This window comes from Melanaphis sacchari, unplaced genomic scaffold (genome assembly GCF_002803265.2).
Source record: "Melanaphis sacchari strain LSU unplaced genomic scaffold, SCAv2.0 Contig244_pilon_pilon, whole genome shotgun sequence".
NCBI classification, from domain to species: domain Eukaryota; kingdom Metazoa; phylum Arthropoda; class Insecta; order Hemiptera; family Aphididae; genus Melanaphis; species Melanaphis sacchari.
Window position 1 is genome coordinate 274,523 of NW_020271119.1, and position 16,167 is coordinate 290,689.

The window sequence follows — 16,167 nt, forward strand, 5'->3', positions numbered from 1 at the left end:
TATTATCACGCCAATAATAAAAAAAAACCTTGTACACAATATACTTTTCTTAGTGTCTAAAATTTAAAAATAACCATTTATATATCATAAATTATTTTTATAAATGTTCATAAATATTTCAATTTAATAAATCTATATCAAATCAAACTTTTTCAAGTTGTTAAAATATTTAGAAATTTTTATTTATTGATCATCATCATTAAATTTAATATAGTTTTAGGTTACAACAATACTACACGTTTAACACAAATAATGTTGGTGACACAATTCTTTTAATAATTAAGTTTTTAAATGTATCCAAATATATGTTAAATGTCATAAATTATTGTGTAAAAGTGAAAGTAAAAATAATATTACATTTAAATTCGAAAATAATGTTGTTGATCCATTTTTTAAACACAATCAAATAATTTATGAAATCATAAAATAAGGACACAGTTATAAAGGTAAAGAGTGCTAAATTAAAAATCTACCAACAAAAATTATTTCTTAAATCATAAATGAATATTTAGCAATTATATTCTAACAGATAAAAAAATAAATAAATTATAAAAATTAAGAATACATTTGTTATATTTTTATTAAAATTGTAATACTTAAAGCGATTGAATGGAAACCTAAGCAGTTCAGTATATTTATTATGAATTTTCTGCATTTTATATCATAATTTTATATATTTTTAACTTAAAACATATCTTAGAACACTTTTAAATTATAATTTTAATTATGCGTTATGCATATTTTATATTTAAAACTATAAACATTGATTGTAAGTATGTTTAATTTTATACCCTATATCCCTATATAGCTATATAGGTTACATTAGTTATATGAAGTGTACAATGTGTATTGCATTTTTCAAAATACTAATACGAGTACTTAGCTCACATATAATTTTTAATTTAAGTTATGATTTAAGAATAATTTTTCAACTTTATCTATTTATTTATGATATTTTTGTATATTTAATATTACAATTTTTTAACCAGACTTCTACAAGTTTACAACAATTAATTAAAACTTGATAAACTACAAAAATCTTTAAATATATTCAGCACTATTTCAATTTTCAAACCATCATACAGTTCTGTTTGTGTTACCAAATGTTAAATGTTAAACATGTCTAAAGTTGAAAACAATTAAGAAAGTGGAAATGAACTCATAAATCTTTTTTCTAGATACAAGGCCACGATTGTTCCTCACTTAAAAATATTTTTCAGCATGTTGTCATCAAGAGTAATTTAAAAAACATTTATATTTTATAGCTTTAATTTAAAATAAAAATCTATACAATATCTTTCATTTTTTAAATGAATGTACGCACAGTTTTTATAAAAAAGTATTTAAATAGATATTTAGAAGAATTTTATCCATATAAGTATGTTGTTGCTTCTATAGACAATCTATAGACTCTGCTCTCAAATTTAACATAAAAATAAATCAAAAGAAAGACATTTAGAATTAATGCACAAAGTATTTACTTTAAAATGTGGGAATAAAATGAATTACAAAACAAATGATTTTTGAAGTGCTAAATATTGACAATAGAAATGTGGCACCTGACGAAACGTATAAAATGATAATTACATTCTAATATACGAATAATATAACTTTAATAACCGTATTTTGTTGAGAAACTATTCAACTATCTGCTTAGGATTTCATAAATAGTAAAAGTTGGTTTGTTTTCAATTTATTTTAAGCAATAATAAATGTGACAGAATTTAACGTGTTTATAAATGTTTGAATGAAATTATTATTATTATTATTATTATTATTATTATCGCTTGGAATCTTCGCGGTGTTACAAGATTACGCGTGACTTAGGTGTATAGTGTATGCACATACATACAAAGATACTGCTTATACAGCGATTGCCAAATAATTTGCTAATAAATTGACATTTCCGGATAACTCGGTTAATGGCATTATCGGCTTACGTAAAAAAAAAAAAAACAGTTTACAAGATTTTTTTTTTTGACTTGCAATACGATATTATAAACATATACACACACGCTTCTATACGATTGTATATCGTATACGTAAGGGTAAAGCAAATAAAACCATGTTGAATAGAAGAAAATCCATGTAACATCATGCAATTTCCTTTCCATCAAGTGTGTGTTTCTGTGTGTATGTGTGTGTGTGTGTACTGAACAATGGAACACACGTGGTTTTTTTGAAGATTTAAGTGAAAGGAAAAATAGATGTGAAACATGTTATGTTTGACAGAGTATTGTCTCAGATACACTGCAGGACATACAACACTATACATAGTTTAGGAGAAGAAAAAATAAACGTCGAAATATCGACATGAAAATAATATTTAGGACGGATGTTATTAATATAATATTATATATATATATATAAAGACGTGTTTGTTTACAATATGTTTCGCTATAAATGGCGTTCTTCGAGTGGAGACACATTTTTCTTTGTACGTGGGCCCATACAAATTTAAGCATTTAAATAATATTATATCATACAATATTATACTAATAATTAAATATGCATGTATTATCCACAAACAACTTTTATGCCGTGATAATATATTATGATATATAATTAACATTTATATATTGCAGTAAAATTAAAAATTAAACTATAAATCGATACATTTTATCAATTATTCAATGAATAAAACAACTCAACGCACAATACATTTTGATATTTGAAAAAATAAAATTACGATTGTATTTTACACAACGTAATTGCCATAAGTTTCCACGCATATTAGTACTTTGCCAATAAATCCCATATTATGTTATACATAGTTATAAAACTGTGTATTAATAATCTTTCAAAATTATTGTCGTATAATATAAATTTGCAATCCGTAAAATAATCGTTGTATTTTTAATTTTGGTTATTCGTTAGTTTTTTACAATATATTGTAAAAACACTATTATAAAATGCAAATAAAATATAATATAATTTTTACGCTTATAATTAGTAGATAGGCACGTATATTAAACATAAACTAAATACTTTTGTTTTTAATAGCATGTGCAATGCAGTGTATGTTTTCGCCATACAGGCAGATTAGTCACATAAAAATTTTGAATTAAAAATACATTAAAAACTATATTATATTCTCTTATATTCAAAAAGGAAAAGAAGCATCTAATTAATCTCATTATTTTATACTCTAATAAAAATTGCATTTATCAGAGATGTGTTTATTTATATAATATACATTTTCGATGGTGTAAAATGTACTATACTAAATATCATCATCACATAATTTATTGTTGTAAATATGTCTAATACAAATACAGTATTATAAATGATTAATTATATTAGTGTTTAGAGTGTTCTTTTATACCTGTCTATGACCTATATTGTTTCACTATAACAAATTGCATATTGTTTTATTATGACGTGTATATGGTCAAAAACGACAGCATTAATTACTAAACCGATGATCTCGGTTTAGTTTATTTAATAAGCGCCACAATTGGCCAAACAATCAATTTACTCAACCATGCCGAACCAATTCAATATATTAAATTATAATCGATACTTCTACCTATTAAATGTGTATTTAATAAATACGTCTGAGTGAACACATATAATTAGTAGCTGCATGGTAATAATGTGTGTATATTGTCGGCGGCAACGTTTTCATATCGGTACAACTGAAATTCAAAAACTCTGGTCTAAAATATTATTGATGGTCCTTAACGATTCATCCTTTTTCTTAGAAAAGTTAACGAATAAAACTAAAATATTTCATCAAAACACTAATTTTATTTAGTCTTGATGCGAATACAAGGCAGATACAGATTAATGTTTGTAGGCAATTGCGTTCAATTCGAAAGAATGAAATTAAATTATTTTCTTATGATATAATAATAAAATCTACAAATTCAGTTTACGCGTATTTAGATATTTTTTCATTTTTCATAACTCTAAAACTGAATTGAATGAATTCTTTGCAATCCATTTTATATAACATATATTATTATTATTATTGTTATTTGAATTCATTACATACTTTTATAACACGCATTTTATTGGGAGTAAACTTTAACAAGTCAGTTTAAAATGTATATTATTAGTTATTACCTAAGTATACAATTATTATGGAGTACCCATATTTTTTTTAATAAAATTAGTGTCATCATGATACTCCGTTGCAATAAGCCGCCAAATCACTCATTACGCTTATTTTTTTTTTTTTTTAATTAATTATTTAATACGGATAAATGTAGGCAATACATTTTTTTAACTGATTATAATTTAAAATGTATTTTTTAGATAACGTGATCAAAATATTTAATTTAATATACTACATATATTTTCGTAACCTAAACTAAAAAATAAAAATAATAATAAATTATTAATGGTTATATATTTATACATCTACAATAAATGTTCAAATTACTTTTGGCTCTGGTTTATTAAACGCGCGTGGACGTAGTATAGAATCTCTAACCGTAAGGAAAGTATTAGGTAATGATTACACAGTCTAAAAAACTTTGTCGAAAAATGATGTCTGTTGCGTTGCACACGTCATGCAGAAACAATATTAACATTTTCCAAATCCTACATATAACTTATCAAATATTATTATTCAAAACCATATTATATTTTTTTCGAAGACTTATTGATTCTGCGAAAATAATATTGATTTTCACAGAACAGGTAGTTAAAAAACAACGTATCATTCGTTCATTTTCTCCATTTTTCCAGTGTATTCAATATATTCAGTGAGTATAAAATGTAATGCCTAATATAATATATTTATTGTTCATTTCTATACATATTGCGTTTAAGTGAGAACTTATTATGGAATATAAAAAGCTGGTTTGAATTAAAAAAAAAAAATTATTATTCTACTATACGTACCTACACAAAAAATAAATTAATATAGCCAAAATTGTATGCATAATATAACGATTTACAAAATAACTATGGTTTAAAATAATAATAATCAATACAAACAAATCGGCACTAACTTATAACTTATTAGCTAAGAACAACATTCGTTGTACTACGCATTTATCGTTCTTTACGTTAAATTATTCAACAAGTTAGTATTTCAGATAAAACTATCTTCATTATACCACAAAGATTTGTCATATTTTTATTCCATTTTTTATACAGGTATTTCAAATAATATCATAGGTGTCCCCAGAAATTTTTTAGGAGGGGGGCAAAATTAATTTAAAAAATAAATGAAGATTTTTTTATACATTTTATTTATAGTACATTATTATTATTATATACTTCATTTATAGAACATTATTATTTTTCGTCATTATTAAATTATTATAATTATATAACAAATTTAAAATTCTAAGAGGAGGAAAGTGCCCCATTTTTCCCCCTTTTTGAGGACGTCCATGAATAATATATATATTTATATGCATATTTATTTTATAGTATAATATTTATTATATATAACTATTTATAATTTAAATAAAATTAAATTATATTTTTTGTTTGGGAAGTTTATTTTTTCTAAATACTGGTCATACTTTCCGTATTCGGTTAAACTTACATTTTTTAAATTGACTGGATCAATAGTTTATTTTAAATTTACCTATTCTAACAAAATTGACATTGATGGAATCCGATACACCTACTTTTCACCCTAGTATAAAAAAGTCTAACGGAATCAATGAACCACTATTTTTTCATCGTGTAACAATTAACTAGGTTTAAGTACCTATGTATTTTTTATATTATTTGTAGATTTTAGCCTAAGTATACGTAATTAGTCTAGATTCATTCCATCTAACCATTATTTCCTGATAAATTTGAATACAAATAATATGTAAATTACACTTCTGCAATTTTTAATTTAAAAAAATATATATACCTAACTATATTTGTGTACATCATTTATCATACCATACAAATACAAAAATCGAAGAACATATAATATTAAACGATCATATTCAAAATATACTATATTATACTTGTTATATAATATAATATAATATTTGATGTTTAATAATAATTAAATTAGTATGTAAGAAAAAACTGGATTACTCACTCCTGCAGTCCTGTAGTACTTACCTATATTAGGCTACAAATGAATCTCATTACCTATTGAGAAGGTCTATACAACAAAAGATATATTAAATATTTTAAATTAAATTATAAAATCATTAAATACAAAAAAAAAAAAAAAATTGAACAAAACAATTCTGGACAAAGAAAACGAGTCAGTATTTATTTCTGTTAAATAGTTCTTGTTGTATTTATATTATTAAATTCTATAACATATTCTCAGTATAATTAAATAGATTTAATTAATTTTTTCAGAAATATTGCAAATAACTTAAAAGACAATAAAAACATACCACTAAATGTTGTGAGTAAGAGGTTCATGGTACAAATAGATAAGAATTAGTCAAAATATTTTAAAAACTTCATTGTCTATAAAATTAAAATATTACTCATGTAATGATGGAATATTTCAAATGTGTACTGATATTGATGATATTGATATTTATTTTGAATTGCAATAGAAAACCTAAAATAGATTCAGAAAAAATGATCATCTTTCTTTTAAATATCCAATTTTATTAAAATGTAACTTAAAAAAAATAATTTACTACAACACATTTTTATAAAACCAATACATTTGCCACTCCGATCACAACCTAGAATGTATTCAACTATTTTTTGTTTTTTATCTGTAAATAACGAATTTTCAATGAATAATAATAAATACATATATTAATTAAAATGTTATGATTTATCATTAAATTGATAAATAATAGTGTTTTACTAAAATTACTATTTACAAAATCAGGGTGAAATCTTAAATTAAAAACTGGTTTAAATATTACTACTAATAGCATATTATTATGAATACACTTATTAAGTATTTTATTTAATAATATACCACGGCAAAAAATTAAGAATATATCTACCGTCAAATAGCTAAGTATTCAGTACGAAAATTTTTTTTTTTTTGAGATTTTTTACCAGTCACCATTGTTATCAGTCATCTAAATATATTGTATACAATGTCGTCTTTACTCTGCGCGTACATTATACAATATTATTATAGTATTATATCGTTGAAATATAATATTATCTTATACACATTATATTATTACGTATATTATGTATAATTATATAAAAGTCACCGGTCCGAACTTCCTCAGATTTCCGAACACGCACGCTAACAAGCCTACCGGTCGACGACAACCGTGGTAAATAAAAAGACAACAAATTAAAAATTAGTGTACAAATTAAAATATCGCAATACACACATAAAACCTATGCAGCTATGTAGGTATAACCTATATTATATATATTATATTCTGTTTCTCGATGAAATTCGGCGAGCAGTACCTATTACGTGAAACGGGCAAATGCGTGCGTGTGTACAAGAGTGTGAATTACTCGCATAATAACTCACATGTAGGCACACTTGTCATACGTTGAATAATATAGTAATGATAACAATAACAGTTATAAAATATAACACAACTACCACGTAGGTCCTACACACTCGCGCGCAATCTCGCACAATATGTAAGTATATTTCTATACGTTATGTACCTACTGTATATAACAATAAGACCTGACGACGCTACACAATAATAATATTATTATTATCACATATATGTTACGATTTGATGTTGTTCCAATCTTATGTAACCGTCGACGGTGACTGATGAATTTCGAGATATCGTACGCGTATATTGTTATAGGCAGTGTTATAATAATAACGACATAATAGATACGTATTATTATTACAATATTGCCGTGAGACGATTAAAGTGTAGAAGTAGATATCCGGGTAGATACGTTCCTTCGGAAGTTGTGTTGGAAATTATTTGGTTTTTTTTTTTTTTTGGTAGGTAAATTATAGTATTTTTCTTGTTTGTAAACGATAGCCGTTCGCACGCTGCGCCGATCGGGTGGCTGAACTAACGAGAGTCAAACTATGTCGATGCAATGACGATCACAGCATTATAAATTTATAACACAATATAACTTATTACTCGTAAATAACGCTTTAGATACTTACTAAAAAGAAAAAACCACCGTACATTATAGTAGCCGTATCATAATAATTGTGTGTCTCATAATAGTTGCAATTCTTGAGAACACCATGCTCGTATGTGCTGTCTTCGTATTACAAAGGTACAACATAGAACACTAGTGTTCGGTAAACCAAATTGTAGGTAGGTAGTTCTAATACGTACAACAACGAATTCACTAATAATTATTCGATTAAAAATAAGAAAAATATTTGTGTTTATACGGCTATGTCGATATTTTACAATATTTCAATTTTTCTAAGATATATTAGCATTTTTAAAATGTAATATTTTACATTTTTACACGGGTATTCAGAATTTACACGCAAATTGAATCATCATAAAAAGCCAAAGTACAAACACAGACAATGTTCTTAACTTTAAGTTCGAAAAAAGATCAATACTCAATTTAATCTAATATTATTACTATCATTGCGTAACATGACGTAATTTAGGCTAGTTTACGTAATATTATTTGGAGAAAAAAAAATGAACAACAGCTTTAAATAAATAAATTAATAAATGGATTGCAAGTACAATAACACGAAAACTAAATTTTAAGTACCTATATCGATTAAAATGGTAACCAGTTTGCAAAATCGATGATTATAAATGCAATTCTAAGTGATTAGTGTTAACGAAACAAGATTGGTTTTTCTAAACGAACATTTACTGTATTTTTTACTATATCTTCCACGTTTAGCGTGGGTCAGAGACAGCAGAACGCTAATAATTCGATGGCATCCTCTTAAAAGCGCGGGCGTACGTCGAAATCGGTTAGAAAAAATAACGCGATTGCGTAAGTGCGTTCGCCGGAAACTGCATGATTATTAATTTTATGTGCTGACTCGTATCAACAATTTAATATAACATCATCACCGTACGGTTATCGCGTACCTCTGTTTTCCTGAACTACGATTAGGTATTTCAATAGCGAGATGATACGGCTCTCGGTTCATCCAGATTTTCGTCGGATAACAACCGAACGGTTCTCGCGCCGCCACTGCATTTTACGTAATATATTATGATCCACGCGAGTTTTCTCTTTTTCGTTTACATATTATTACATTATTATTTATTACGCTATGTAGGTACATTATGGATATCAGGATTTACATGATGTTTCGTAGACTGTAAACGCCTAATCGCAATTTCATTAGTGTGATTTATTTACTCGTTTGACATTTAACGTTTAACAGCTGTTGCATACAAACGCGTAGGTGTATAACATTATGACGTATACTGCCCTGAAAAGCGCGACGCGCAAAAATGACACGACGTAATGGAACACGCGACGAACGATGAACATTTTCTAATTAAAACATTGCTACCTGTGCTACGATCGTGTTTTTTCGATTCGCGTTTGTCTGTCCGAACTCAGTACATCTATTTTCTATTCGAACGGAATAAAATATATTATTAAATGTGTGTATTTTTGTTGCTATTTTTTACGGCAATTCGAACAGTTTATGTTTAAACTCAGAAAAAACACCGAATAAAATATTTAAAATTAAATAATAATTAAGTATGAAATAAATACACGCCAGTAAAAACAACTTCCACCTTTTGGCTGTTACCTAATGATATTATTGTTAGTGTATTAAAATTATTCTTCTTTAAACCCATTACATAATATAGCTTTTTCTTTTTAATCGGTTGTTCTCCAAATTAAAATTTATGAAAAAACATGAAATACAACAAAACCAGTGCATCACAAAAACTTAAAATATACTCTGTGTATTCATTGTAATATATAAACCAATAGAACATTTCATAACTTAATTAATTTAAGTGCTTGAATTAGAAATAATAAAATAGACGAAAAATAGCTTCCCATTATTGCGAGAATTATTTTTAAAATTACTTTTGGGGTTGTAGTTTATATACTTTATACACTGTGAAAATAATTGGACTTCTGCTTCGTATCCTTGTATCCAAAGCAAGCGATAATATATAACATCAAATTGGTATTCTTAATTTCACTTTTTTTAATAAGATGTTGTTAAATTCCATTTTTAATTAAAATTATTTTTATCAGCTATGAGATATCTATCTCATAATTTATAGTGTTTAATAATATACCTGTAACTTTTATAATTTTATGGTATTTTTTTCCTATACTTTTTATTTATTTTAATTATTATGTTACCTACTTAAAAACGATAAAAACTTAGCAAAAATTTTCTAAAAACCATTGTTTGTAATTATTTGTTTCCTAATTTTACACGAGTATAACATTCGTGTTAAATAGTAAGTATATTTTATGCATCAACTTTTCACCTGAATATTTTTTAGATGAAATTTACCATTGTTATCCAAAGTGATACAATTATACAAATGTGCGGTTAACGGTGACACAGGATCGTGGACCATTCGATCCGGAGTTACGTCTAACTGGCGTCTGGCACTATGTGGCTTATTACTTTTGTAATGTACCTATTTATACTTAATACTTTTGTGACAATTTTAATACAAGTATTATTTCAAGTTTCATTCAAATCGTGAGAAAACAACACACAAGTTACTGAATATTTATCTCCAATAAGAATGAAATATATGATAAAATATTTATAGTAATTACCTTCACATTCCAAAATATTACAATTTTAAATTCTAAAATTGTACATTTCGTTTGATTGTTTTCCATACTTCTAAGCCCACTCTATTCTCTGAACATCAATTATTGTAATATTTTAAAAACTGATTAATATGATATTAATTATTAATGATTATTATGAAAATAAAAAAAGAGTACTAACAAAAAAAATTGTTGCTTAGAAAGTTGTTAAGTATAATAAAATAATATGACTATAGATTAAGACCAATCAACTACCTTTATACGCGAAACTTTTTAGGCAATTTTCATGCCCCAAAAATGTTTTTCAAATAGAAAACCCACATAATTTATTAAACTAACTATAGCTCTTTTGATTACCAGAATTAGAAATATGTATAACCACCGACAGATAACAGTTATAAATTAAACATTAAAAAAAAATATGTGTTATTATTTATTACATTTATGTATTCTCGCTACCAATAAGATTATAATCGAACATTAATTAAAAAAAACATTTAATTCAAAATTAATACAATTTGTGATAATAAATCATGTCTAATTGGTAATATGGCAATTCAAATAAATCATACTGCCAATAATTTAAAACTTTTCATGAATATTAAAAACACTTCAAATTAAATTTTACAAATAAATTTATGTATTTTCTTGTAGTTTTTATGATTATTACTAATAAATATAAATATTCATAAGCATAAAACAGTTTATTTTTGTTTTAAGTTTATTTGTAGATATTTTGTATCTAATTTATCTTAATATAAAAATCAATAGCTCACATTAAATTTTAAGCTATTTATCCAATAAAATGTTTAAATATTTATTTCGTTTAAATGAATCAAATACCTCGTGAATTTAATTTTTACTACTAATATAGTTCTTACACCGTCCAGTGTCTTTAACCATAGATTAAATTGACTTTAAGTTATGTGGTATATTATAACTATACTATTTTAAATATTATAGTTGTATATTTTAATATAGGCTATAACTAAATAACATTACCTAGTAATATTCTGATTATAAAATGATGAAATACATTTTAAGCCAAAAGACTTGGTAAAACTTATAAGATTTGGTATTATTTTAATTTTTTTTTTTTTTTTAACTAGTATCAATAAATTGACACACTTGTCTTCAATCTTAAATAACTTATTGATGTTTTTAAATCGTATTTATTGTAATAGTAAAAAAATTGTATCATCGAAAAAATTTCAACCATTGGAATTATAAATTCCTGAACTGTGATGTATTATCCTTTTGTGTTCCAGGTGTGACAAACACGCATATAGTTACGTAAATGACGTACGTTGTGTGCACTGCCACGGTAGACAATGCGAAATAAAATGGCTTATCCGTTGTCGTTATGATATAGGAAGTAGTGCGTAAAAAATCGTATCTTCCATAAATAGTTAACCTTATTACATTTTATGTCCAAATCTCAACAAGGATTCGATTCGAATACTAACGCTAGAATATTTAAGTATCTGTTTATAAAGAGAAATCGTAACATCGAAATTTACATATACCTACGTATAAAATCGTTATTATGATAAGTGTATTATATTTCATTCAACGAGAAAAATAGAAAACATTGATGAATAATACCTATTTACTTAGTTAAGATATTTGACATCAATCTATATTTAAATACTTTATGATATAAGACTTCTAGTCTTGAAACGTGAATTATTTGTTTTATTTATTTTGCGTCAATTATAAAAACCACAGACTTTTAAACATTTAAGGCTAAATAAAATAAATATATATCAAACATTTTATAAATAAAATTTACATTAAGAAAACTAATAAAAACTAATAAGTAAATGGACAATAATAAGCAAACACGTAATTATATATTATTATGCATACAAATAAGCAGTTAAAATATAATACAAATAAAGGCGCGTCTATTCAATTTTCATGTAATTCGATTAAAATAACCAGTTTTTTTTATAAAATGTAATAATTAAAAGTAATATTATTTCATATAATATGCTTGTTTTGTACACAAACAACACGTATTCAAAAAAATGTGTATCATGACTAAAATCCTAACGAATCAAAAAACTATATGTCTTTATTGTTTATATAACTTATACCTATATGTAGCTCATTTTTAAGTTGATATATTTTATGAATTATGATATACTCGTGTATATGATTTTTTAAAAATTTTGATATGTTAAATTTTTTAGATACTTGCTTATTATAAAATGAAAATTATGTATATTTTTCAGTTATTGAATTCAGGCGCGCAGTCCAACTTGGATATGGAAAGACCATACGTGGATTTGGAGGGTGATTTTAGCAGACTAAGACCAAGAGAGTACAACATACCTGAAAAGTCAATAATGGAACTATTCAACCCGACAGTACCGCACCATCAGAGGCCAAGGTCTTAAAGATGCGAAACTAATTTTTAAATTAAAAATATACATATATACATTATACATATACTAACTGTCTTAAGTCCGTTTGTTTTTTCCATTTAAATATTTTATCGCTTTTTCAAGCTAAATAAATATTATTATACTTGCCTATAATATTTTTCGTCATAAAATAAAATGTAGTCTTTAGATATTACTGAGTAAACAATCTATTTTCTTCTTCAAAACATGTTAACTAAAATTATATAAGTTTGAATGATATATCTTATGTTTGAAATTTGAATTGTTCCTTATGTTAATGAAAAATCAATAAACGTCCGCTAAAATAATGAAGTTTCATATTTTATTAAGAGCCAACGAGAAATGAAAAATATCACTTTAATGTCAATATTTTTTTAGGGACACAACGAAAAAAGTAAATGATTTTTGAAAATTAATACAACAAAAATTATGATTAGTATAATATTCATGAAGTACTTTTTAAAAGCTTTATATGTATATACATATAAAATATTACAGTGTAAAGTTTTGAGGAATTTTATAATCTACTTCCACAAATGGTTTTCCAATAAGGTTTTTCCCCATAAATTTCTCTGAATAAAATTAATAGAAAGCGAGAAATAAATAAATAAAAATGATAAAAAAATATAATTTTAGTATCCGTTCTATAGAATGGCAGTTACAATTTTATCTATATAGTCTGACTTTCACAAGAATAATATAACAACAGTTCTAAACAATAGGATTACGATTTACATTTGGATTATTACACTATATTATATACTTCCGAAATGTTCAACAATAATTATATTTAAATAAGATTTTATGTTTGAGTGAAATTATAGCTACAATATTATGTATACATCATTAAATAATAATTAAAATATAGAATATACTTAAAAATTATTTAGATCAAGCATCATAAATATATTTAAAAAGTTAGTTCAAAATATTTTAAGAGTTCAACGTGTTTATGTATAAATGTTATTATTATACTATACACAAATAGTAATAAATCAGTGACTATAAATATTTTTATAAAGTAAATAAACAGACATTTTTTTTTTTTTTAGGTACGTATACCAGGTATAACCATTATTTATAAGTCACTTCTCAATACTCAATAAAATCTTAAAATTATTAAATAACTTCAATTTTAAATCAACTTAAACTATAACAATACATTATTTATTTAATAAATAATTTACGACCACAGGAAGTAAAAGTAAGTAAAATATTTATAGTGAAATATGAAGCTGAGATATACACATAATATTCAGCAAATATAATTATACAACATAAATTAATTAATCAATATTATATTATAAATTTAGGATGCAGGGTTATAGTTTTGAGTTGTTACTTATAAAAAATAAAAAAATCTTTTAATCTTTACATGTTATTCTACACAGAACGGAGGTTTCTGTTTGTGGTTTAATACTAAAAAAACGAAAATGTTAGATTTTAATTTGAAGACCATTAAATTACGTAGTTGGAAATAAATTCAGATTATTAACGCTACCATTCAAAAGTGTATACATAAAAAACACATCTATAAAATGTCGTCTAGACTCTAGACTTCAATGAAATCATATTGCAATGACGTTGCGCCTAAAAAATGATACGGCTAAACAATTTAATTGTATGAGCTATCATACGAAGGAAACATCGTTACACTTTTTTTTAATTTTTTTTATTTGACCAATTTGTTTAAGGTTTCAAACTAACCTGAATTTGAGATCAGGCCTAATTAATTCGCAGCAAACGAATATTACGTCCCAAAATCCCTTTTACATACAAATTGCATCGCAATAATATTTATAATAGTTACACGTATTGCGTCCTACAAAATTTGTATAGCAATATCAATTTATTGCGTCCGATGTCGATGTTGATAACTACGTCATTTGTAATTTCTTATGAATTAGTTTTGATGGCTTATCATAGAGATTGTCTATTGCCCTGTGTTTTAAATTATTGCTTAATTTTTGTCTGTTTAATATTTCAACAGAATAACTTGCATGGTTATGCTCACTAGTATGTTTAAATTTTCATTTTTATTATTTGACTTAATGGTATGATTTACATTTTTTTTTTCAACACATTCAACAGTGTATATCATTTTTTAATTATTTTTAAAAACAGAACAGCACAAGATAGTTAACAACACACAATTGATACACTTACTACTAACCGCCGTATATATTTATTTCATAAGTTTCAAAGTATTCTTCGATAGATATTAGTCATAATACTCAAATCGATTATTTATTTAGCTAAACATATTATATTCTAAATTCTGATATCAAATAAAGAGACACAATTAATATAGCCATATAGAAAACCCGGGACGTAATTCATAAGTCATTTATTGCAATTTTCATTTTGGGAATGCAATTGGTATGTAGCAAATTAATGCACGGAACAAAGTTGTTAGGCAATGTACATTATCGAATCCTATTAGATTCGTTTTAATAAATCCTATATGTCTATATAATCTGGCATACATGGCATTTATTATGTTATTATTTACAGTATGACAACAATGTACTATTGCACAAAATAGTATAAACACAATAAACCATACGTAGTAAAAACGCTTGATAATATAATATGTAGAAAATAAAAAACCATTACTGCTCTGTTTTTTAGGTTTGATCTAAATAAAAGCTATTTACAACGTATTGCATATAACATTTGTATCAGATATTATTAATTAAATTATATTATACCATGTATGTACAATGTACATTGTATACAATATATAAAATGTATTTTATTATTTTTGTCCCCACGGCTTGCAATTTATTATTTAACCATAAAATCAAATTTTAGTTTTCTAAAAAAAAAATTGGTACTTCAAAGTTCATTAAAATTTCTGAGTTGTTGTAAACCATGTGATAAATAATTCATTATTAATGTTTTTCAATTAGTACATTCATGATTAAATAAAGAGGACCTATAAGGCTATAAGTAAAAGTCACAGTAGTTGCCTCGTGACGATTGCGAGAACACAAACTGGAAACTGATTAAAATTTTTGATTGAAAATAATGTGAAAAATGTAAAAGGTACCTATGTATAATGTGTAGCTATGCCTATGTTCAGCACCCGTTTAATTTGGATTTGTTGAGCCATTGTATAGAGAACTGGCGTATAATCTAAGATCATATTATACGTATTGAAAATATG

At 25.1% G+C, this 16,167-nt stretch overlaps 1 protein-coding gene across 1 annotated transcript in view; it reads left to right on the plus strand.

Annotated features, from left to right (window-relative positions):
- LOC112594893 overlaps positions 1-13,220 on the plus strand; it is a 30,790-nt gene extending 17,570 nt beyond the window's left edge. The window contains exon 3 of the mRNA XM_025339906.1: positions 12,828-13,220. Coding sequence (XP_025195691.1) covers positions 12,828-12,992 — 165 coding nt within the window. The 3' untranslated portion in view covers positions 12,993-13,220. The remainder of the gene's footprint in view (positions 1-12,827) is intronic.
- The last annotated feature ends 2,947 nt before the right edge of the window (positions 13,221-16,167 follow it).